The 26780-nt window shown below is 42.1% G+C and overlaps 1 protein-coding gene across 3 annotated transcripts in view; it reads right to left on the bottom strand.

Annotated features, from left to right (window-relative positions):
- The window catches only part of KCNQ5 (potassium voltage-gated channel subfamily Q member 5), a 462350-nt gene that overhangs the window by 4506 nt on the left and 431064 nt on the right, over window positions 1–26780 (bottom strand). For 2 of the 3 annotated variants that reach the window (XM_075202616.1, XM_075202617.1), the window contains 4 exons: window positions 26243–26463; window positions 21031–21139; window positions 2234–2365; window positions 177–303 (listed from right to left, as the gene is read on the bottom strand). In XM_075202616.1, the coding sequence (XP_075058717.1) occupies window positions 177–303; window positions 2234–2365; window positions 21031–21139; window positions 26243–26463 (589 nt within the window). Of the gene's footprint in view, window positions 1–176; window positions 304–2233; window positions 2366–21030; window positions 21140–25755; window positions 25765–26242; window positions 26464–26780 lie in introns of all 3 variants that reach the window. The other variant, XM_075202618.1, reaches the window with a different exon arrangement.

The raw sequence follows: 26780 nt of genomic DNA, 5'->3' as shown, positions 1-26780 counted from the left end.
GTTAGGTCTTTATAAAGTAAATATTCTCAGTATTGTCCTTGGGTAAACAGAACAGTGTATGTTTTTCAGATCTCTTATTAGAAGTATCTGTGTGTTAATTATTTCAAGTAAGCATATACTGTTTGTTTAAACCATGTAGTATTTAATAATAATAATAATAATTTATAATGCTCTACCTGTTTCTCAACTTTAACCACTCGACCCAGCATGCTGAGGTCATCTGCTGCCTCAGTTTCACAAATATTCTTCTCCCGACTCTTTTTATCTGCTGTTATTTGACCTTTTCCAAGAATTTGGTCAACCCTGTAATTGGGAAAGAAATTGGGAAAGAAAAACTAAAGTACAATATATTTTTAACACAATATCATTATCATGGGAAAACAGATTGCAAAGTTAGTATTACAAAAGCATATGTAAAAATAACCTTGACTCCCATGTGTCCTGGTTTTTCCAGAATGTTGCCGTTCCCCCCCAGAAATCTTTAACAGGGTTCTCCAGCAAGATATAAAGGGGTTGAGTTGATGGGAGCATTTTATGTTTTGCTAGACATTTAATTAGAACACTGATTTTCCCATACTTCAGGCCCTGATGCAGTCAAATGAACAAGATCAGTTGGTTTGCTTCCTGTAACTATTTCACATTATTTGGGCATTCAAAGGAAGTATAAGTAAGTAAGCTTGCTGCATGAGCTGATGAAAGAGTGCAAGCAGCATCTCACCAGCAAGTACTTATAACATTATTGGCTGGCAGGTTTAAGATTTAGGGGCCTGCTTATCAACCCTTTTAAAGCCTTAAATCCTGTGAAAACTGACTTAAATCATGTGAAAACAGGCCCCTAAATAAGATATCTATTAAATAAAGCATATTTTTCCATATAAATTAAGTAAAGGGAGACTGCAGAGTAAGAAGGGACGAGAAATAGGTATTAGAGGCAGGGAAGAGCATTTAGCTTACTAAATATTACAACGTCCAAACCAAGAAAACAATGGCTGATCACAACATCTCAGGTTTTCTCTAATCCCTGTGAGAAAGGTAAGGAAATTCATAGGAAATATATTCTATTTTGCAGAAAGTTGTATTCCAAGGTATTTTACAATAGGCCTTGGTCTCATGTAAAAGAAAAAAACTATTTGTTGAATTGTGCGCAATTGACAAGGAGAATCAATAGCTGCTCATTTAATGACATGTATGCTAGTCATTGTCATTTTTTGAGTGGCTATTGATTGTCTCTAGGGTGAGCTTGCTTGGTTTTGATTGCCTCCACTTCCCCTTCCGAAGGCTCCATCTTAATGCTAAACAGGCTGCAGCTTGCTCACGTTATGACACATGGTCCCTACACTACAGGTGTCCCTGTTGTAGTGTGATCCAGCCCTGCCTTTTGTGAAACCTGCTTTACTGGGAACAAGGCTGTAGTGCTGGTGCTACATATTGATTTGGGGTGGAAGGAGGTAGGAACAATTTTCTATTTTAAAATTATTTATTATGGAAATAAAATATTACATGTCACACAAGTGCCTGTTTTGTTTCACAGCTCTAAGACACTATCTCCAATCTTGTATTTCTGTCTTATAGTTTGTCGAATATCTGATTCATGGAAGTAGCTAGACATTTCAACACTTGCAAATTGCTGTCTTCCAAAGCCTGCAGGTACCCTTAGGGAACAAGATGGATGTTTAAACGTTGTTTACATTGTGATCAATTTACCTACAGGGTGTTATGACTTGATACCCTTTGCAAAAGGAAGGAGGGTAGGATCATGAAGCCTGCTGGGAAGGTATTAGTAGATCTCTCTCCTGCAATGCTCTCCCCATAGGATAGAATGGCGTTAGAATGTCGGGGTCAAGCTCCGAAATTTGGGGACTGCATCTGCGATCGAAAATGCTGAGACCAGAGCAGATATGTCCAAACATAGGCATAATACTTTAAAATGTGGTAATCCTCTAAATCTGCAGTTTTAGGGGGGTTACTGGTATAAATAGGTCCCTTAAAATGATTAAATTATCAGTAAAAATGTAAACATAGAACACAATCTGAGACTTAAGGGACAAATGAAGGGAGATAACCTACATAAGCAATAGTTTACATAAACAGCAATAGAGCCTTGGGATGTTATCTGGCAAACCTGACAACAATCTCACACTAACAAGCTGAACCATGTATGTTCTACAGTTATTATTACAACCAGACTAAAAGGATGCCATGTTCAGAAAAATACAATGTGTGGTTTACTCACCGTGTTTGAAGACTCTTTATCCTGCATAACATATCCAAATGGCCAGCAGAATATTGCTCAATCACATCTTTCACATCATAAGGGCGTAAGGTCTCCTTAAACTTCCTCTTTGCTACATGAAACTTCATGATTCTGTAGGAAACATAAACATGTAATTTGTTGTCTCCATTTACTTTTCATTGCAAGTTTAAGGCATAAATATCTTTCTAGAGAAAGAAAGCACATTTTTGCATTAGAATGTCGCCTTCGTTAAATGTGGACTTACAAAAAAATCTTACTGAGTTAACATAACTACCTTATTATGTTTCTAACACACACGGTTAATTTCATAGTGTTTGTAAAAATTCAGTGAGAATTAAGAGAGGATATATAACTAAGATATTGTATATAGAACATGCAAAGTAATAATAATTGTATTAGAAAAAGTTTTATGTCATTTTTCCACAACAATGTGGTCCACTTTTTGTGTATATGAATGAAACTTAATTGTACCTCAGCTAACAAAATTTTATAGAATTTAGCTCCAACTCATTTAAAGTAATAATAATAAGAAATGGACAAGGTAATTTCTTTCAGGCAAATAGTGTTTTATAATACATACCACTAGAAGGCAGCAAAGACCAAAAGAATTAATACAAAAAAAAATAATCTGATATGGAAACTAGAGTAATTTAAATATACTCTTATATAATATGTAAAGCATTGCATATATATATTAACACAAGTTAACCCGTGCATGATACTCATGCATTCTAGTCAAATCAAGCTACTTAAGGTCTTAAAAAGGTTCTTGTCATGCATTTGGGCCTAGCCCAGGCCTCCTTAGGGGAAGAGCGTTACTTCCCGACGCAAGCGGCCTTTTTAATGTGTGTTCATGAGGTAAAATTACCTCACGAAAATGAGTTTGAGCCCTCAACTCGTAAATTTAGCCTTTACTACCCCTCCCACGGGGGGAAGGGGGGATGATGGAAGTTAACGGACTTCACTATTCTAATTTTTTTGTCAAATAATGTCAGTATACCAAATTTCAGGTCAATTGGATTAGTCCTTTCTGAGAATATTTTTTTCCACACACACGCACTAACACACGCCTCTACACATGTGTGTTCATGAGGTAAAATTACCTCACGAAAATGAGTTTGAGCCCTCAACTCGTAAATTTAGCCTTTACTACCCCTCCCACGGGGGGAAGGGGGGATGATGGAAGTTAACTGACTTCACTATTCTAATTTTTTTGTCAAATAATGTCAGTATACCAAATTTCAGGTCAATTGGATGAGCCCTTTCTGAGAAAATAGTTTTTTCCACACACACACACACTAACACACGCTGCTGGGCTTTTACTTTTATATATTAGACAAGTTAACCCGTGCATGATACTCATGCATTCTAGTCAAATCAAGCTACTTAAGGTCTTAAAAAGGTTCTTGTCATGCATTTGGGCCTAGCCCAGGCCTCCTCAGGGGAAGAGCGTTACTTCCCGATGCAAGCGCCCTTTTTTAACGTGGTTTTGTCCACATGTCACCACCTCATCATTTTTCTCCATCACCACATCCTTCATCTTCATCGCCACTTCCTTCATCAAGCTACTTAAGGTGTTAAAAACTCCCCACTGTCACCCCCGGCAACCACCAACCACTCCCAACTGTCACTTCTCCTTCAAGAAATATATAGGTCAGTGTATAACTCTGCCCAGCAGGTGGCGCTGCAGCTTGTTTTTTTTTTTTTCCCACACGCCACTAGGCATTTATATAGTAGATATATATATATATATATATATATATATATATATATATATATATATATATATACTGTATATGAATTAACCATAATTGGATATACTAGTATTTCATATAGTGCGAGCCCAATATACCAATGTATTAATGAACTCTAGGCTCTAGGCCTCCTCAGGGGAAGAGCGTTAGTTCCCGACGCAAGCGGCCTTTCTAATGTGTGTTCATGAGGTAAAATTACCTCACGAAAATGAGTTTGACCCCTCAACTCGTAAATTTAGCCTTTACTACCCCTCCCACGGGGGGAAGGGGGGATGATGGAAGTTAACTGACTTGACTATTCTAATTTTTTTGTCAAATAATGTCAGTATACCAAATTTGAGGTCAATTGGATGAGCCCTTTCTGAGAAAATAGTTTTTTCCACACACACACACTAAAGCACGCCTCTACACATGTGTGTTCATAAGGTAAAATTACCTCACAAAAATGAGTTTGAGCCCTACCAAATTTCAGCCCTTTTTGAAATTTTTTTCCCACACACACTAAGAATTTAGTAGGTCAGTGTATAACTCTGCCCAGCAGGTGGTGGCGCTGCAACTTGTTTTGTTTTTTTCCACACACACACAGACGCCACTAAGCATTTATATATTAGATAATGCTAAGAATTTAGTAGGTCAGTGTATAACTCCGCCCAGCAGGTGGTGCTGCAGCTTGTTTTTTTTTCCCCACACACAGACTAACACACGCCGTTAGGCTTTTATATTGTAGATACTCAAGGATATTTAAAGAAAAAGTGATGCCTGCCAAAAATGTGCAGATGGACTTTTGCCAAAAAATTATCCTATGTTAATGAAAATAAAAATGCTATGCTGCTATTATAAACTTGTTCCTTTCACATCTTAAAGGAGTTATACAACTAAATGGCATTAAATGGCACCAGCTCTCGCTCGGGGTTTTGTAAAGATGGAAAACCTCACAAGAAAATGCATCTCACTTTTTTAAATTACTCCCAAAAAAAAGATGTCAATTCCCATAGGTAGCATATAATGCCACAGGTGTACAACCCCTTTAAAAATTCTCAAGTCAAGCCCCCTCCCCACCCCACACACAGGTATGGGATAATTTTATTTGGATGGTCATTATTCATAGAGTTACAACACTAGGGCCTAATAAAAAGTTAACAATAGCTGCTGCTTGGTGACAAAACATCAATATAGTCCCTGGGTTCCTCTTCCTATAGCATATGTCTGAGTAGAATGAAGAGAATAGTAACACAAGAAAATGTGGAAATGTGGAAAGGAATGAATGCCAGGGTTAGCTTGGAGAGGGGCCAGGGGTCATTTTTAAATATATTTAAGAGCCTTGGATGAGCTCGGTAGGTTGCAATGTCAAATTTTAACCATCCTGATTGGAAAATATGCACAAATCAGACCATGATCCAGATTCACATAAATCACATCCAGATCATACCCATTTCACACAAGGCCACATTTCTTTTTTTTAAGCCTCAAACATTTAAGACTGTTGGCAGGCATGAAATGTTTAAACAAATTATGTACTTGAACCTCTTGACTCTTTCAGTATGTCTTTGTGTCTATTAGATTTTGTACAACCTATCACACTGGTAAGTAGGGTTATTTTTTAGCAATATATGCTATTTTGAAGAGCTCTCATTGTTTACTTGATTTCAGTTAAGACTTTTTACTCTCATTAGGCTGACTATCCACAGGCATTTGAAGTTCTAATGCCAGTGCAACCATATTTTAAACTGAAAAGCATTTGACATGTGTCTGTTAACATGTGTTTTTACTCCCATTTGGCATGTGTAAAAGTAGGAAGGCAAATACATTAATGACAATTTAATCACTAATCTCATGAAGCAGTTTCCAGGTTACCCAGAACCACAGTCCCTTTTCTGCTCTGAATTAACTCTATGTTAGACTAATGTAACATTATATACTATTTATGCACATACCACAGCAGATATCATAGACATGCGTCTTACAATCATACACACACAATGCATATAATTTCCTTCCAGCAACTTACACACAGATTCTGCTATACATTTATACAGTATAAATAGATAGGCATATACACTTAGATACACATAATACATCACAGGGAGAATGATACATATAGCAGGAAAGAACTCACGCATATGCAGAGCTTCATTTATTAGATATTATTATTGACATACTCTTCAATAACATTCTTACACATAATAAACAGTTTAGCATAGATGGTACAATATACCATCAAGTTTCCTCTTGTCTGAATTCCTTACCTGTTATATACTTTAATAATATATGTGTGTGTGTGTGTGTGTGTGTGTGTGTGTATGTATATAATACAATTTCTAACTACCACTCTAATTATTATACCTCATGCTAACTAAAACTCTTAATTATTACGCACAGTACTAACAACTGTAATTAATATGTTGAGTACTAACTACAACTCAAATAATTACACAGTACTAACTACATCTTCAATTCCTATATTATATTCCTATATTAAATCCATAGCCCCAAATGCATCTCACATGTATGTCACAAACTCCATATGCTCCTATGTGTATATCACAAATACCATAGACTCCTATATATCACATATTCCCATATGGCCTTAAATATCATACAATATATGCACTACAGCACAAACCACATGTTCCAAATACAAATGCACAGTACCACGATCATTACTCCAAGTAAAGAACCTAAAATATAAGTTGGTGTATATGAAAGGGCTTTTGATATTTACAAAATGATATGTTAAAGGTTTGATAGCTGGAGCAGGTAGGAGGGCTTGGTACAGCATGGAGAAGGTTGCACTTCACCTACTCTTCTGCTATAAATTCTGCAAAACTATCCTGAGAATGCGTTGCCAGCATATACATACCTGCATAATAGAAGGAAAATAGAAGAAACACTGTTTGCAATACTCATTCATTTGTACTAGAGGCATCAGAGCTCAACCTGCAGAATCCTCCAAACACTACCCCTCTAATTGTGGCTAAGCAGGAGAAGGTTCTGGAATTGTTTGGACTTTCATGGACAAAGTGCTTCTCTAATGTACTGTACTTCTAAATTGCATTTGAGCGTATCGTACACAAAATCACTCTGTGCATGCCCATAACTGGGGGATATTTGCCTTTTCCACTCCATCCATCCATGCTTCGAACGTAAAGGTGAGTTACTACCGCCTACGATTTTGGGAGTGGAAGGGGCGTTTGGCCATAGTCAATGTATAGTAAGGGTGTGCTAAACACGAGCGCACATAGTCACGTCTGAATCAAGCTCTGCGCATATCAAAGTTACTTGTTTTCTGCCGTCTTATACCGGCTATAGGCAGGGGAGGGCTGGCAGACTTTAGCCAGGGGGGCAAGCACACAGCACTGGCCCACAAGTAGCGGCCCATCCTTAAAGGGTACAATATATATTTTTGGTACAATATATATTTATCTATATAAAAAGAGGCTATTTTAGTGCTGCTTAATCCATATATATATTTTTATGCCCAGGTCCAGAGCTGCATTAAGGCTCTGGGGGGCCTGGGCACTTTAGACTGGGTAACCCCCTATGATGTAACATGGTTATCATTTTAGACAAATACACAGACAATACTGTGTGCACTACTGTTAGGTGTACACAGTTCTACCTTCACAAGCAGTACACGGTGAAGCAGGACATACCTCCCAACTGTCCTAAGTGAAACAGTCACTCAAATTTGGGACTGTCCCACCAGATTCAGGACAGTTGGCAGACTGTCCTGCTCTCTCCTACCTGTTCTTGTCACTTTCACCACTTGTGGCTGCTGGTTACTTTAGTTCCGTTGCTGGTTGTCTGGTAAAAAAAAAAAAAAAAAAATGGGTACATAAAATTTACAAAACTTAGAAAACAACAATCCCCAGCATTAAATCAATATATAACCCACATTTTATAATTAGATCCCCTTTATGCCCACATGCTTTAGTCACATATGCCTCCCCCTTCTGCCCACATGCTTTAGTCACACCCCACCTCTGCCCAGCACCTTTAGCCACATATGTCCCCCCTCTGCCCCAGCACCTTTAGTCACACATGCCCCCCTCTGCCCCCAGCACCTTTAGTCACATGCCCCAGTCTGCCCCCAGCACCTTTAGTCATACATGCCCCAGTCTGCCCCCAGCACCTTTAGTCACACATGCCCCAGTCTGCCCACAGCACCTTTAGTCACACATGCCCCAGTCTGCCCCAGCACCTTTAGTCACACATGCCCCCCCTTCTGCCCCAGCACCTTTAGTCACACATGCCCCAGTCTGCCCCTAGCACCTTTAGTCATACATGTCCCAGTCTGCCCCCAGCACCTTTAGTCACACATGCCCCTCTCTGCCGCAGCACCTTTAGTCACACATGCCCCAGTCTGCCCCCAGCACCTTTAGTCACACATGCCCCAGTCTGCCCCCAGCACCTTTAGTCACACATGCCCCAGTCTGCCCCAGCACCTTTAGTCACACATGCCCCCCTCTGCCCCAGCACCTTTAGTCACACATGCCCCAGTCTGCCCCCAGCACCTTTAGTCACACATGCCCCCCCTTCTGCCCCCAGCACCTTTAGTCACACATGCCCCAGTCTGCCCCCAGCACCTTTAGTCATACATGCCCCAGTCTGCCCCCAGCACCTTTAGTCACACATGCCCCTCTCTGCCCCAGCACCTTTAGTCACACATGCCCCAGTCTGTCTCCAGCACCTTTAGTCACACATGCCCCAGTCTGCCTCCCGCACCTTTAGTCACACATGCCCCAGTCTGCCCCCAGCACCTTTAGTCACACATGCCCCAGTCTGCCCCCAGCACATTTTGTCACACATGCCCCCCTCTGCCCCAGCACCTATAGCCACACATGCCCCAGTCTGCCCCCAGCACCTTTAGTCATACATGCCCCAGTCTGCCCCCAGCACCTTTAGTCATACATGCCCCAGTCTGCCCCCAGCACCTTTAGTCACACATGCCCCAGTCTGCCCCCAGCACCTTTAGTCACACATGTCCACCTCCACCCCCTTCACACACACTAGCCCCCCCATCACAGTACCCCTTCCTCTTACCTTTGACTCCAGGCATAGACAGACATGCTGCAGCTCCAGCACAGAACTCCATCAGCCCCGCCTACACTGTGTACCATGTGACCACGGAGGTCACATGACACAGTGATCTGAAGCTGTACCGAGATGCGATGGAGACAGTCTTTGCAGTCTGTGCAGGGGCTGTCACATCGTGTAGTACTCACTGCAGGGGCATCATCCATTCACAGAATATTGTACTACAAGCTGTAGCTGCACCCTATATACTAATAGGGTTATTATTTGTTTTATTTGTTACTTGGTTATTATTTGTTATTATTTGTTACTTGGTGGCTGGCTCCTCCCAGGGAAGGGGCCAGCCACCAAGTAATAGAGACTTGGGCCAGTGCAGGGACCAGCCCAAAATAGCCTTCTATCTCATTGCCCGGACCCTCTGCCCCCCGGCCCAACCAGCCACTGGCAGATTAAGAGGTGGGCCAATTGAGAGTTGGATGCAAAAGAGTAAATTCGCTTTTTGTTTTTTAAATGAACATGGAAAACTAGTGTATTTCTACCCGTATGCAGAGCCGTACATATCTCGAGCACATGCTGATGACTTACAATAAGTCATTATCAGTTGCTATATTACCTGCCCTGTAGTTCGTGCAAAAGACACCCCTATTAACAGGTGTATATGTTTGTTGTGGCAGGTCTTCGTAAACATGCCTTTACTATACTTGGCAAATATTAAAATGTCCCTTACCTCCCCTGTCCCATCTCTCCAGATTCCAGCAGGCATAAGTGCCAGATATGCGCAAGTCTGCAATGGCGCATATGCGGGTGCCCACTTTCTGGGTATGCACAGAGTGATTTTACACAAGATACGCTATACATATTTGCATATATCCCACTCTGCATCAGCCCCAATGTCTCAAGTAATTAATTAGCTAATTTTTTTGTTTGTTTTCTAGAAGGATATTTCCAGTGGAACAGTGCATCGCTGGACCCCATAGGAAAATTTGGGGAAGGTCTAACAAAGCCATTCCAGTCTCCCAGGCCCTGTTCTGAGCATGTGAAGGTCTGGCAGATGCGCAGTAAACCCCTGACTGGTGCTTCACAGTGCATGTGCCAGACCCGTGCATGCTCAGAAGAAGCCTTGGCTCTGCTAGCCCCCTTGCACATAGTCTTGAGAGGGTGAACTTGCATCCTGTGTCAGCTGCATACCTTGCAGTGTTGGTAGACCCATACTGTGCCTTGAATCTTGAATTGTAAATGAAATAGAACATCTTGCTTTTTTACCTTAAGTCTATAAAGGCTATATGCTTCAGGACATAGTCATCAGGGTAGTTTAACATATTATTGGGTCCAGGCCAAAGATCACATTATTGTGCCCCCATACTCTAATGCAAACATGATGAACAATTACATCTGTAACCAGGGGAGGGCTGGCAAATGTTAGGCTGGGGGGTAAGACTCGACTCAGCTGCCTATTTCTCTCTCTCTCTCTCTGTCTGTATGTTAGGGAATTTAGACTGTAAGCTCCAATGGGGCAGGGACTGATGTGAATGAGTTCTCTATACAGCGCTGCGGAATCAGCGGTGCTGTATAAATAAATGGTGTTGATGATGAAAGATAAAAATGCAGGTGGCCCAGTTCAAGTTAGCCCACTATGGAACTGGACCAGGGGGCAGGTGCCCCCCTTTTTCCCAGCCCAGCCTGCCCCTGTCTGTAACTGGAGTTGAAGTGCTATTGCTTATGAAAAAGGGTGTTTTGTCGGTTATAGTGCTTGTTATCGTTTCTTAATATTTTGATTATATAAATGTTCTTTATAATGATTTGTACCATTGCCTCTCCCCCCAAAAATAAATATAATTGGGTTTCCAGATCCATGCATGTGTCAGACCTCTGCATATGCTCATGTTATCTCTGGACACATCACTCATCTGAAGGGGAGTTCCCAGGAGTTGATTGACATAATGGGAGGAGCTTCCAGCAGCAGGGGGGCAGTACGATACAGCCAATAGGTTTCAGAAACTACAATTGCCAGCATTCCCAAACTGTAAGGAGGGAAATGACATCAGAGCCTACCAAAGTCCAGACCAAGGAGAATCGTGGAAGAGTCTTGGAGGAGGAGGCAGGTGTGACCATACTGGGTCAGCTACTGAGGAGCTAAATTTTCACTGGAGCAAGTGCATGCACAGCAGCTGAGCCGGCAAAGGAGGAAGTAACACAAAGTGTTCCACAGTATGAGTACTGTGTGTACGAGAGACCTAAAGCTAGGCAGAAGAGTAGAGATATTTCACCACATATAGAGACTGTCAGAGTTGAGAAGGGCTTTATGCGTCATAGACAGGGCCACCAAACGTATAGAGAAAGCCATACTGACAGCTGCAATCCTTACAGACAAGGCTGCATGTCTAGTCACAAAGCTGCCAATTGTCACACGGCGCTCATTCGGCTTCCATATCCAAAGACTAAGACACTCACCTGTCCCTCATTAAACAGACTTCAGCCCCTAGTGTTAGATCTGCACATGCGCAGACCTAGTAACTGTCTGTCCGTGGCAAGATTCCTATTGGTTCCTGGTTCTGGCTCTAAACTTGAAAAGGCACTTCCTTCCTTTCCTCTGGGCCTGTTGATCAAGTTACCTGTATGATTAGGATCCTGCCTATTCCTTGTGCCTCCACCGGGATCGTCAGTGCCTCTGTTGTGTGTTGCTGTTCCACGAGCTATACTGCTCAAGCTGCACCTGTCTTCGCTGTGTTGCTGTTCCACGGGCTATACTGCTCAAGCTGCACCTGTCTTCGCTGTGTTGCTGTTCCATAGGCTATACTGCTCAAGCCGCACCTGTCTCTGCTGTATTGCCGTTCCACGGGCTGTGCCGCTCAAGCTACATCTGACGCTGCTGTGTTACCGCTCCACGAGCTGCACTACTGAAGCTACACCTGTCTCCGCTGGGTCACAGCTCCCCAGGCTTCTCTGCTCAAGTCGCATCAACTCCTACTATCGTGCTGCATGGCTCATCTACTCTGCATCTGTCTCTGTGGCCCGGTTGCATTACAGGTCATATCATTCAAGCTGCTTGATCTCATCTACCTCTGTTGGCTGAACCGTTCCTGCTGCACTTGTATCTATTTGCATAGCTGTATTACGGGGTATTCCACTCATGCTGCACTTATCGTGATTACCCTGCTGGCTGGACTGTTACCTGTACCTCTTTCATTGTGCTGCCATATTGTGGTCCCAAATACCTAAGCTGCATTTGTCATTTCCATTCTGCTGCTGGACTGCTCATGCTATTACTACTATTGAATATGCCATTATACTGCTAAAGCTGTATTCATTCCTGTTACGCTGCTAGTGCAATTGTTCATGTTGTCAATACTCTCCTTGTGTCTATACACAAAAGACTGTTCTGTTCAACCTCTAGTCATCATTAAACCGCTGATTGTATTGTTCATCCTGCATTTGTCTTCGTCTTCACTCCGCTGTTTGGTTGTAGAACTCACATCTCAACATCACCAGTGTGTTACATATCATTTACAAGCCACTCCCCTGGGACCTTGCCTAACACTCCTGGTAGGGACCGCGACCTGCGGGCGAACGCCGCTAAGCCCCAAGTCACCTTGCGGTGACCTCTGGTGAAGACCATTCATCCATTAGACTCCGCGCCCTGCTAGTAGTAACATCTAGTTGGGCAGGTCCAAGAGTCCAGAGTACCAAACCGTGACACCAATCTATCAGGGAGAACTGCAACATTGTTAGATATAGCTGCTAAAAGAATGTGCCAATCCCAGAGGGGAGTATGCCATGGCCAGAAATGTATCTGCCAAGGGTCCTGTACAAGCTGCAAGAGAAGCAGTGGGAATGCAGGTCAGGGCAGAGGAAAAGAGAGAGTCCGATATAAGCCCAGAAGAACATTGAGAGTCCCAACCCACCCCAGAGATTCAGGGAGTACACAAGTGTTCCAAGTGTGGAGTTTCTATGTTCTCCCTGTGTTTGCGTGGGTTTCCGCCGGGTGCTCCGGTTTCCTCCCACACTCCAAAAAACATACTGGTAGGTTAATTGGCTGCTATCAAAATTGATCCTAGCCTCTCTGTCTGTCTCCCTCTCTGTTTGTCTGTGTGAGTGTGTGTCTATATTAGGGACTTTAGACTGTAAGCTTCAATGGGGCAGGGACTGATGTGAATGAGTTCTCTGTACAGTGCTGCGGAATTAGTGGCGCTATATAAATAAATGATGATGCCATTGTTTCAGGTTACTGCTGCTGATATTTCTGCAACACCATTTACATTATCTTATGGTGAGGAAAGTCCAGGAGAAAACTTACTTTCCTTAATGAATCAGGCCCATAGATACTGCCTTGCATTGCCCTACAATGCTGGGACTACTCCTCCCTCATTCTATTTATACCCACACATAATAGTGCTGCTACCTTTTGACTGCACTTATCTACTCCTGTCAATGAAAGGTGTAAGATTGTTGTGTGTGATGAATCTCTGGTTGCCCAAAACATACTGCTTGCCACCAAAAAATATCCTCCACCTATAAATCTCAATACTGAGATCACAACTCCTGTTATCATTGTTTCCTGACTTCTGCAAGGTATCTGCTGTTACACATATATTCTAAACTGCTACTGTTCATCATAACACTATTAAGGTTGTAATATAGTTATGCAGGGCCGGTGCAAGGTTGCTCGGCACCCTAGGCAAAGCTTAACGACGCTGCCAGAAGCCAGGCGCCGGGTGTATTTTAAAATGCGGTGCTGCGCTGTAGCAGCACCGCATAATTGAGGGCGGGCGGCCGATCTGCCCTAGGCGATCGCACCACCAGCATTTATTTCTAAATTATTACTGGGTACCCCGCTTCAGTGCCGCCCTCCAGAGCCCGACTCCCTAGGCAACTGCCTAACCTTGCCTAATGGGAGCGCCGGGCCTGTAGTTATGGCCACCTGATATTCTTTGAGATTTCAGCACACTTCTAGAACTTGCCCTTTTTGTTAGCTTCTCCATCTCATCCATATCGCCAGTATTCAATTTCTTAGTTTCAGGGTGCATAACCATAGGTAATTACAGAGTGTAAAGCATCTTCATTACGTTGTGGCCCTAATTCCGAAAGTTACATGATATTGCTACACAACCTCATCTATCTTTTCTTCAGCTTGGTGCATTACCATGCTTAAACATATCGTTTCATATTGTTATTCATCTTATATTGCATTGTGCATGATATTGTTATTTTCATTCAGGTATTATTTTGTCTTACATTATTGCCATTGCCTTCTAATTAGAGATGTTCACTGACCCCCGTGTTCTGGTTTTGAATCTGGATTAACTTCGTGTTTTGGTTTTGTCAAAACCACCCTTGCATGTTTTGGTTTTGGCTTTGGATCCTGATTTTTTTCTAAAATCCCAAATTTTTTGCTAAAATCACATATTTTTGCTTTTTTTCCCCCCATTATTATTAACTTCAATAACACTAATTTCAAGTCTTTTGCAGTCAATTTTGACCACTATACAGGTCACAATATTATTTTCATACACTTTCAAACAAAGCCTGCCAGACCTATTATTTGTATTTCAGCAAAGCCAATTAGCAATGGAGCAATGGAGCCCTCCTCTTTGTATGTTACCTATATAACACAGTACAATGTGACTGCAGATTTACACCAAGCCTGCCAGCCCTAGTATTTGTATTTCAGCAATGATAATTTGCAATGGAGCTCTCCTCTTTGTGTGTTACTTATATAATATAGTACAATGTGACTGCAGATTTACACAAGCCTGCCAGCCCTAGTATTTGTATTTCATCAATGACAATTAGCAATGGAGCAATGGAGCTCTCCTCTTTGTGTGTTACTTATATAACATAGTACAATGTGACTGCAGATTTACACAAGCCTGCCAGCCCTAGTATTTGTATTTCATCAATGACAATTAGCAATGGAACAATGGAGCTCTCCTGTATGTCACTGTAAACTTTGAAGAACACTGCTACCCCTCCTCTTTCTATTCTACCTATTATGCTGCCCAACTGCTCTACAGACTACCAAGAACTGTGCTAACCCTTCTATGTCCCTCTGTGAAATGGCGCTCATTCGCCTTGGAGGGCGGTCCTTATAGTTTTGCCTCGTTTTCAATTCCGAGGGCGCTCTGGTCTCTGGCCTCCACATCGCCATCCCTCACTGCCTGTGTCCTGCTGATCCTCCACCGCCTGCTGCTCTGGTCCTGATGCTTTCTCCGGCCTCCAAGTTGTCTCCGGCCTCCACGTTGCCATCCCTCACCGCCTATGTCCTGCTGCTCCAGTTCCAGATGCTGTCTCCAGCTGTCCTACGGAAGCCGCTCTACACATTGTCGCCTTCTCTCCACTGGTTAGTGGTTAGTTAGTTATGGGCAGTTAGTTACTGGTTAGTTAGCCTTTCTGCTCCGTCTGCTGTCTCTGCCTCTGGCGACGGACTCGTCGTGCTCTTCTCTCCAGTACTCTCCCTGCCTGCTGCCCACCACCAGCCCTCTCAGTCTGTTCCCCTCCCAGCCCCCCTGGTTGCCTCTGTGCCCTTCTCCCACTGGGTCTCCTCTGCTCATTCTATTCCACCCTGGCCTCCTTACTAGGGTGTCTCAGGTTGCCTCATCCCTCTCTCTACCCCCCCACAGTGCTTGAATAACCCCTTTCCCTCCCCCCAGCCTTGGTCCACATACAGGCACTCACTCTGCCCTGCCTACCCCACACCTCGGGCCCCTACCTAGTCCTATCGGACCCACCTGAACTCTGGACCCACCTAGTCCTATTGGACCCTCCTGAACTCTGGTCCCACCTGTTCCCTGGCCTACCTTATCTTTGAACTCACCAGATCTTTGGTCACCTGTACTCTGGACCTACCTTATCTCTGACCCACTGGATCTCTTGCCTCATCTGAACTCCGGTCCCTCCTGATCACTGGTCCCTTCGGACCACTCCTGCTCCTGCGACTACCTGTGACCTGTGATCTGCCTGGACTCACCTGTTCCTGTGTTTTCCTTCCTTTACACCTGGTACCGGCTCTATGTAGCCCTCCATCACTTCTATTACCATGTGCTCTCATTTCCATTTACCATAAGTTCATCTTAACCTATTTTAATTTTATTTTATTCTATTGTATTTTATTTTAATTTTATTAAAATTTTTGCTGCACTTTATATTGTTTTTGCCACTGCCTCAGGGCAGCACGGTGGCTATTTAGCACTTCTGCCTCACAGCACTGGGGTTATGAGTTCAATTCCCGTCCATGGCCTTATCTGTGTGGAGTTTGTATGTTCTCCCTGTGTTTGCGTGGGTTTTCTCCGGGTGCTCCGGTTTCCTCCCACACTCCAAAAACATACTAGTAGGTTAATTGGCTCCTATCAAAATTGACCCTAGTCTCTCTCTGTCTGTCTGTGTGTGTATGTTAGGGAATTTAGACTGTAAGCTCCAATGGGGCAGGGACTGATGTGAATGAGTTCTCTGCGGAATCAGTGGCGCTATATAAATAAATGGTGATGATGATGATGCCTTTCTGTTTTACTCTGTTCCATCAGTCCTTAATTAACTAAACTTCTAATTCGCTCTGTTCCGCTACGGTCTCCCTTTTGCTGCTCTCACCTCTGTGTTACTCCCTCACCACTCCTCCTGCCTTTTCTGGCCCTTCTCTCATTCCCTGTCCCCCTGTCTTTCATCATGTCACCTCGCTCCATTCCTATACCCATCCTCTCTACTAGCCCCTTTCCCTGGCCTAACTCTCACTGTCCCATCTCTCACCATCCCCCTTGCTCCATCAACTCTGACAATCTCATCCACATCTCCCCTCTTCCCTCCCTCCCTTTTTCATGTGCCCTCTGGAACTCCAGCTCCATCCGTAACAAACTGTCCTCCATCCATTACCTCTTCATCTCCAACTCTCTTAATCTTCTTGCCATCACTGAAACCTGGCTTACTTCTTCTGATACTGCCTCTCCTGCTACTCTCTCCTATTGGGGCCTCTCCTTCACCCACTCCACCAGACCAGAGTGGGCCTCCTCTATCACCTAGCTGCACTTTTCAGGTCTTTCCCACTTCACCTTCCCTCTCCTCCTCCTTTGAAGTACACTCCATACATCTCTTCTCCCAAATCCACCTCTGTGTCTCCATCATTTACCGTCCCGCTGGCCCCACCTCCCTTTACCTTGACAACTTCGCTGCCTGGCTCCCCCACTATCTTTTCTCTGACCTTCCCTCCATCATACTTGGCGACTTTAACATCCCTATTGACAACTGTTCTGACCCTGCCACCATTAAACTTCTCACCCTTTCCTCCTCCCTTGGCCTCACTCAGTGGACCTCTTCCCCGCCCACTGTCTTGGTCACTCCCTCGACCTTATCTTCTCTCATCTTTGCGATCTCTCTGACTTCTCCAGCTTTCCCTTCCCACTCTCTGACCACCATCTCCTCTCCTTCACTCTGTCTTCCTCCCCTGCTCCCACCTTGCCTAAAGCCACCCTCACTAGGCGCAACCTTGATGCTATTGACCCTACCTCTTTCTCCTCTTCTCTTGAAACTCTCCTATTACCTCTTCCCTCCCAGGCCTGCCCTGACCAGGCATCCTCTCTCTACAACCACTCCCTCACTACTGTCCTGGACGCCGTCGCTCCAGCCTCTTCTATCCGACGCCTTATTCCCCAACCCTGGCACTCCAAACTCACCCACTTCCTCCAAAAGTGCTCTCACACAGCTGAACGCCTCTGGAGGAAATCTTGTACCCTGGCTCCTCTTTCTGCTCTGCCCTGTCCCTCGCTAAACAATACTTCTTTAAGTCCCTCATTCCTTCTTAGTCCTCCAATCCCCGCTGTCTCTTTGCCACCTTTAACTCCCTCCTCTCCCCCCCCTCTGTCCCTCCTTCCCTCTCCGCTTCTGACTTCGCCACCTTTTCCTCTTCCAAAATTGAGGCCATCAGACTGAACATCTCCTCCTCCCATCCCTCTCCCGCCACCCTCATCGCTTCACCTCTCTCAACATCCAGCTCTGGTGCTCCTTCTGCCCTACATCAGGTGTAGAAGTTCGCTCCCATATTCTTTCCTCTCCACCCTCTACCTGCCCTCTTGATCCCATCCCCTCTCACCTCCTTCGCTCTCTCTCTCCTACTGCCTGCTCTTAACTCGCACACCTTTTCAACCTATCACTCTCCTCTGGTGTAGTCCCCTCCTCATTCAAACATGCTCTTATCTCTCCTATCCTCAAGAAACCCAATCTTGACCCCACCTCTCTTGCTAATTATCTGTTACGATGCTGGTAGTTACAGGTCTGATAGTCAGAGCAGGCCTGTACACGACCTGATGCTGAGTCTAACTAGGTTCAGAATAAGGAGGCAAGACACAATGTAGTTCTTCAATACTTCAATGATTGATAAAAACATATATATATAAATATGCAGATGATGATATGCAGATGTCAATTAGCCACGGCGGAGCGTGACAAGGTGATAAACACAATAGCAGTCTATTTACAGCACAGATGATAATATGCAGGTGTCAAATAGCCACGAAGGAGCGTGACAAGGTGATAAACACAATAGCAGTCTATTCACAGCACAGATAATAATATGCAGGTGTCAAATAGTCACGGCGGAGCGTGACAAGGATAAACACGATAACAGTCTTGTTATATGCACATGAAGAGACTTGCAGCAGGCTGTGAATCACAGTAGAGGCACAATTGAGAGAAAACAAAGACTTGTAATATGCACAAGATGATACTTGCAGCAGGGGAGTCCCAGGAGAAGTGCTCCAGCACTTGGTAGAGAAATAGAACTCATACACAGGAAAGACACAGGTTCAGGATACACAAGAGTCCAAGGAATCAGGCTAGCAACAAGTTGCACTGACAGTGAGCAGATGTCAGTGCTGAGTTTAAATAGAGCAGGTTAGAGTGACCCGCCCTGAGGGTGAGTCATGTGATGCACAGAAAAACAGAGCAGACAGGGAAAGTAACAGAATCTGGTCAGGATTGTTACTTTATCGCCCTATCTCTCTTCTCCCCTATGCCTCCAAATTACTTGAGCGAATTGTCTGCAGCCGCCTCACCAGACACCTCTTGCACAATTCCCTCCTCGCCCTCTCCAATTCGGCTACTGCCCCCTTCACTCCACTGAAACTGTCCTGGCCAAAGTTACTAATGATCTCCTATCAGCCAAATCCAAGGGTCACTTCTCCCTACTCATCCTCCTCGACATCTCCGCGGCCTTCGACACCATGGACCAGCCCCTCCTGCTGCAAACTCTTCTCTCTCTCTGCCTCTCTGGTTCTGTCCACGACTGGTTCACCTCATACCTCGCTAACAGCTCATTCTCTGTATCCACGTCTGGTTCTTCCTCCACCCCCTCCCCACTCCCTGTAGGAGTCCCTCAGGGCTTTGTTCTCGGCCCTCTACTCTTTTCGCTCTATACTTCCTCCCTTGGTGCTTTCATCTCCTCCTTCGGTCTATCAACTTTATGCTGACGACATTCAACTCTACATCTCTTCTCCTGATCTTTCCTCCACCCTCCTCTCTCGTGTATCTGACTGCCTCTCTGCCATCTCCTCCTGGATGTCCTCGCTCTTTCTCAAAATTAACATCTCTAAAACTGAACTCATTGTCTTTCCTCTACCCAGACTTCCATCCCACCATGACCTCTCTATCGTTGTTAACAACTCCACCATCTCCTCTGTCACCCAACTCCACTGCCTGGGTGTTCCTCTCGACTCCTCTCTCTTTTGCCCCCCACATTCAATCCCTCGCTCAAGCCTGTCGCTTCCAACTACGCAACATTGCCCGGATCCGTCCTTTTGTTTCTCAGGATGCCACCAAACTATCATCCACACACTCATCATCTCCCGCCTTGATTATTGCAACCTCCTCCTTACTGACCTCCCCCACTCCCATCTCTCCCCCCTCCGCTCTATACTCAATGCAGCTGCAAGACTCATCTTCCTTTCACGCCGCTCCTCTTCTGCCTCCCCTCTCTGCCTTCCCTTACACTGGCTCCCCTTCCCCGACAGAATTCTTTTCAAACTCCTTATCACCACTTAAAAAGCTCTCTCCCAGTATACTGCCCCTTATAACTCTAACCTCCTCTCCATTTACACTCCTGCTCACTCACTGTGTTCGGGCAATGACCGCCGCCTCTCCTCCACTCTGATCACCTCTTCCCATTCCAGAATCCAAGACTTCTCCCGTGCGCCCCCCTTCACTGGAATGACCTCCCTCGCTCCATCCGTCTCTCTCCTAATCTGTGCTCCATTAAACGGGAACTTAAAACTCACCGGTTCCTCAAAGCCTACTAACCATCCACTTAACCCCCTCATCTCCTCCACTCATTCTCCCCTCTCTCCTCCCGGCCCTCCTTTTCTCTCCCCCATGCTTCAACTGGCTTCCCTTGTGCCTGTTTTGCTTACTCCCTTATGATGTAAGCTCGTATGAGCAGGGCCCTCTTCCCTTATGTCTGCACACCTGTTCTTCTGCTCCGTCTTTACTGCATTAGCCTGCCTGGAGTTTCTGAAGTATTGGTATCTGCTAGTTTCGCCTCTGCGTGCACATGTGCATAAACACCTTCGTTACCATTGATAATCTTGCATAATGTTATCTCCAGACTTTTGCAATGTCTTGCACAAAAATGGAATGCCAGTTTGCCCAACCACACTATCTTGTTAACATAACTAATCTTAAAACAGAGAACTAGATGCAATGGTGTAAAATTTGGGCAATTTTGTTCTCACTGCATCTGCTGTTTCATAAATGATACCAACGAGTTTGTATTCAACCATTAAGTGAATTTGAAGAAATTAATTGTGATTAAGTTCCTAAACTCATTGTTTAAAACAGAAATAATGTAACATTGAACTATAATTAATGCTGCATCTTAATGGATATATCACTTATTTTTTCTGGGAGATATGTTTTAACAGATTTCTCTTGCTAGCATTTAGGAAGGCAGCTAAATTCATTCCATGTATTAGAGAAGTACCTTTGAAATATTAATCTAGTCTACTTTTTACTAACCTGATCGCTCGGATGACAGTTTTAAGAGCTGGAGTTAGATCTTCTACTGATACATCGCAGTGACACCCTTTCTCATCATGTACTTCCTCTGATCCAAGGTTGACGTCAGCTAAGAAGATAAAATGAGACGCAACTGAATAGATACACATGGGAATTTCTAAACTCCAGCCTTTTATGGTTTAGTATGTAGCAGATAAAACACACATTCTATTCTTTACATAAATCAACTTATATAGTACATCTCTATGGCTTTATTAAAACAAATAGCTTGATTAATTGAAAGGTTATTCACCAAAAAAGTATTGATGCAATAAAAAAAGATTTATTTTTAAGTCTTGAAAACATTCCAAAAAGTTATTTTATTCTTATAATTTTATTCCTCTCATATGTTGTGTTTTACTAGTGCTTTTTATTGTGATTCACTAAATCTTTTTCACATTCATACAAATACAAATACAAGTCCTCATTTCCACTTTACAGTTTTTAGTGGTAATTTTAGCTCCTTGATGTACTAATTCTTTGTCCTACTTATAGGTCCTAAAATTGCATGGAAATCAAGATTTGTCCAAACCAGTATCTTGCACTCAGTACTTTGTTAAATCCATAATAAGTGTCCTGTAGTTGGTACATTCCTACTTTTTAATAATGTCATTGCTATGATGATAGAGGAATCAGATTGTTTTTTAGCCCTCACATAAAAAACTATCTATTATCAAACTTCCAGCATGTGCTCTGATTCTAATGTCACTGCTTACTACACATCCAATTATTTTGATGAAAAGGACATTAAAAACAAATTCTGAGAAGGAAATATTTGGTGTAAATTAAGTAGAAGTTATTATTTTTTTACCTAGCTTGTGATTTGGCATTCATGCATTTTGTCTTAAACCTTTCTATATTTGGCCTTGGTGCTCCTCTTTTTCCCTTCTTGTGATTCTGGTCTGTCTTACCTGCCTTTTTCTGTACTGAGCTTCCAGTTCCATGCACGCTCCAGAGCAATAAGTATGTCATAGCACTCTGAACAGTTTCATTCAGTATCAGTCAACAGCCACTGCGAACTGTGTTAAATCGTGGCAATATGACATTTATAAAAAAAAGTGTCCTTGTCACTATGATAAGTGTTATGTTATTATATCATTATCTTTTATTTATAAGACGCCACAAAAAGTCCACAGAGTCATACATGAAATATGCTGTATAGGTTCCGAAATAGGCCCCTAAGTGTAGTGGCCACAGTTTAAAACAAGTAAAAACAGAAGGGCCCATTTTAACTATAGCCTACACACCATCATCATCATCATCAGCATTTATTTATATAGCGCCAACATATTCCGTAGCGCTTTACAATTGGGGACAAACGTAATAAACTAATAAACAAACTGGGTAAAACAGACAAAGAGGTGAGAAGGCCCTGCTCGCAAGCTTACAATCTATGGGACAATGGGAGATTGACACATGAGGTTAAGTATACATTTTGCATCTTGGCCCAGCCAGACTGCAAAGGTAGGGTGACTCATAAGCTAAATGATCCTGTCACACAACAATGTTGGTCCGGGGGTAGTTGACACCAGTCATTTAGTCAAGTATAGATTGTCAGTACAATGATTGGAACCAGTTGCGGAACTACCAATGGCACACCGGGGTCCATGGAGATAATGGAGCCCGCTGCATGGGTAACTAGCGAGCTGTGGGCCTCAGTTCCCTCCTCCCTGCTTCCCCGCACTGGGGCCAACAGCTCACTAGTTCCACCTCAGATTGTAACAGTCTGCTTCTTCTGCTAGTTGGAGGGAAGGTTTACATGTACTTACATAAATGTATTTTGGTGTTTAACACATTGCTTCCTCTGGTATCTATGTAATATAAATTGTTAACAAGCTGGTGTGAATTGTCTGTGCAATATGGTTATTTCAATACATTAAATTTTCTCCCTTTTTCTCCAAAAGGAAACATTTGTCTGTGACTGATTTCACACAGCAAGTTTCTCTGCAGTTAATTGTTTTTGTATGAGCTTAAAAATATACTGGAACTATATTTTATGTGCCATGGACAATTTATGTATGCCTTTGGCATTTGCTTTTTGACCAACATTGCCTTATTCAGTAATGCCTTCATGTGTTTCTTGACAACACTCTTTGCAAGCAGTGAGACTATGACACCAGTCTAATCTTGCTTGTAGTGGTGTCATTTTAACAGTATTTATGATACCATCTGTTTACTAGTTCAAAATAGCATGTTTTTCCTTCCAGTTTTCCTTGTGCTACTTGGCAAAATTTCTAAATGTAATATTATATATATACAGCGTAACTGAAGAGTCTCACCAGAAGAAAAAATGTCATGCACGTTTTAGCGTTATTAGCAAGTCTCCGAAACTTCTTTGACATGTGGTAATCGTGTCTGCCTTCAGTCATGCTATTGAATTATATTACTTGTTCCAAAAAAAGAAAAAAGAAATGAGGAAACAATTCACCCAATACGTTTGACAGCAGGGAACCAAATTATAATGTAAATTATTAAGAATCTTCCTAAGTTAACAGACATTGTTTCAACTATACTTCACTGACTTAACCAAACATAAGGCACTGCGTTAGGAAGCATCTGGCAACACAGATGTCAAATGCTACACTACACCAAAGTAGAAAAAGGAAAAATACGCCATTTGAAAGGGGATAGCAAGTTTAATACAACAGTATTTTTATTTAACTATTTAACAATTTGTATTAATTTCCGCATTTGCTGGTATTAGGTCAGTTACACAAATGGGATATATATGAAAAGCTGTGTTAAGATTAATTTAGACTTACAGATGAAGTAATTTAAGTGCAGTAAGGGCCACAATGGTGTAGACAGGGACAGGTAGTATTGGTCCTGCTCAGTTACATACAATGTATAAGTGAGAGCAGCATAGGGTGCTCTGAGAGTGGCAGCAGATTATGCATCTATTTTCAATTAACAGTGGGCCACTCGTGTAACTATATATTCTCTTTTACTCTATTCTGTCTTATTTTATTTTAATTTTTAATTGTTTAAATTAAATTTCCTCTATAAAATGAGCACCTCTGAGGTTGTGTAAAATCATTTTATTGAGTGAGGCTAAAATGCTTTTCAGACTCCCAACAAATGGAAAAAATGCTAAAAGGTGCAGTTTCCAACCCTTGAACCTCCCATTTTGCACCCATGATCAATTGCATTATTGCACATTTTTCTATATGAGATGCCTATCATAATAAGTAAAAATGTCCTCCTCCCACAATCATTATCATATTGCCATATTGTCTGCAAATCGGTAAAAAGAGGCCAAAAAAGTATGTGCATGGGGTCACAAAGCATGAATTAATGTGCATCTTGCTGAATGGTTCACCAGTAGTGAAAGACGATTTTTGTTTCAAATAAATTATTAGCTAATGTCCAACACTCAACTGAACCTATATTTAAAATTCAGAATTGAAGGTCTACTACAGGCAAGCCACTAAAACCAGTGGTTTCACAAAGCACAATGGTTGTGCACTGAAAATCATCTTGGTTTTATACTGATGCACCTACATGATCCAACCAGGGCACATTAACGTCTCTGTTATTGGGAGATGCCTCTGAAAACTAGAAGTACATCTTAGCCTAGGTTTGCAGAAGGCAGAAAGATCTTAAGAAGCATACTGTGCAAAAGTGAAAATGTTCAACATCTTGCCACTTTAGAACAATCCCTTTTACTAAAATTAAACTTTACTCCTAAAATACTGCTTGGTTTAGCTTCATTTACGTCTAAATTAATCATGAGTAGAGATGATCAAACCACCTGGAAACGGTTTCTCGAACCTGTTCATCAAATCTGAAGAAAAATGTGAAAATTCACCAAAATTTCTTGATCAATATAATAAATTAAAAATCAAGCTATCGACCTGGTTTAACCATATTCTCAGAGGTTTGTACATGTAATTTTTTAAAAATGGGGAAACAAGATGCCATAGTCATGATTTTCCAATCCGCACCCTATTTTAACAGTCACATCCATCCGCACCCTATTTTAACAGTCACATCCATCCACATCATGATATGCAATACCCTTTTTGACGTATATACAGTGGTCGAAGTGAAAGTAAAGAAGTGGTGATATAAAAAATATAAGTGAATGAAATTTAATAGTTTTACAATCAAAGCAGAAGGAGAAGTTACGGTATGACATACCACCGTAAACTGGCCCATTTTGACCACTGGTTGTGTGTAGTCTAATGACACATTATGCTTATTACAATAATTCACTCCATACTTATGTATTTCCCATCTGAATGCTATGCTTCGTTATTATAAAATATAGTCATGAGTTATATAATGGAGTTCTATTCTCTGTTGCCAAACTTCACACTATAGTCATATATGTTGTTTTATAGAGTGCTGTTCTGTATTACTGTAATTTACGTACTCATATGTGGTATTTAAGCAAGTGTTGTCCTTTAGTACTATACTTTACATTATAGTCATATGTTATGTAATGAAGTGTTATCCTTTATTATTATACTGCAGAGTAAAATTTTATTATTTAGTGGAGTGCCATCCTTTATAATAATATTTCACACTATGGGGCAGATTCAATTAATCAAAATATCTGCACGAGACACTTCACACAGATTTTTATTTTTTTTTACAGATGCAACGCTGATTTTTGCTCGAACCCTATAAAGGGGCGAGCAAAAATATGCCTTAATTTTTACCGTAATATCGGTAAAAAAAAACGTGTCCGCGCTGCTCTTAGCAACATTGTGGATAATTGACTCTACCCCTATGTGTGTTTTGTAATAAAGTACTATCTTTTATTAGTATACTTCACATTATAATCATATATTTTATGCAGTGGTACGCTATCCTTTATTATTATTCACATTGAGTGCTATCTTTCATTACTATACTTCACACAATTATGTGTGTTACTTAACCAAATGCTACTCTTTATTACTGCATTTCACAATAAAATTGTATTATCTAATAAGGCAATATCTTTTATTATTATACCTCACTAAATAATCATATGTGTTATGTGATTGTGTGCTATAATTTATTACTGAATTTCTCGCTATAACTATGCATGCTATGTAATAGAGTGCTTTCCTTAATAGCTATACTTCACAGTATAATTGCATTATCTAATTAAGAGCTATCTTGTACTTATTACTATACTACACACACACTGTAATAATTTAGGTAGTAAAACAGAAGATCTTACTATCAGTCACTGGTTTGGGTTGTGAACTTTTCAATCTGAGAGAAGGTCGGAAGCGTGTTCTGTCATTGAAGCTCCAGCTCTTTTGCACTTTGGTGGGGCTTGCTTCTGTGGCCACATCAGCGCTGGGGGAACGGCGATCTACGACTGATGTTTGTCTGCTCTTTATACTTTGCCCTCTTGGGCTTGCCATGCGCACACGCTCCTTAAAGCTTAACTTCTGGCTGTGAAAGAATATTACATTGATTCAAACATATAGTATTGACTTTATTACTCTAATAGAGCTAAAAGCATGAGCGCCAGACCAGTATAAGACTTTATAATGTGCACATTCAATACTCTGGCTTTCACTGTTTGAACTATAAACTTATCCTTACGCTTCATTTATGCAATCACTTCACTAAAATATAATATAATGCAATCAGAATAACATTAGTACAAACATAATGCAGGACATTCAAATAAATTCAGCTTGTTATGGCAATTTAAATACAGATTCACAAGTGAATCAAAATGCAAAAACAGTATAATAAATACTCTA

The sequence above is a fragment of the Mixophyes fleayi genome, chromosome 3 (genome assembly GCF_038048845.1).
Source record: "Mixophyes fleayi isolate aMixFle1 chromosome 3, aMixFle1.hap1, whole genome shotgun sequence".
NCBI classification, from domain to species: domain Eukaryota; kingdom Metazoa; phylum Chordata; class Amphibia; order Anura; family Limnodynastidae; genus Mixophyes; species Mixophyes fleayi.
Note: the sequence above shows the minus strand (reverse complement) of the source record. Positions and strands in the feature narration are given on the sequence as shown.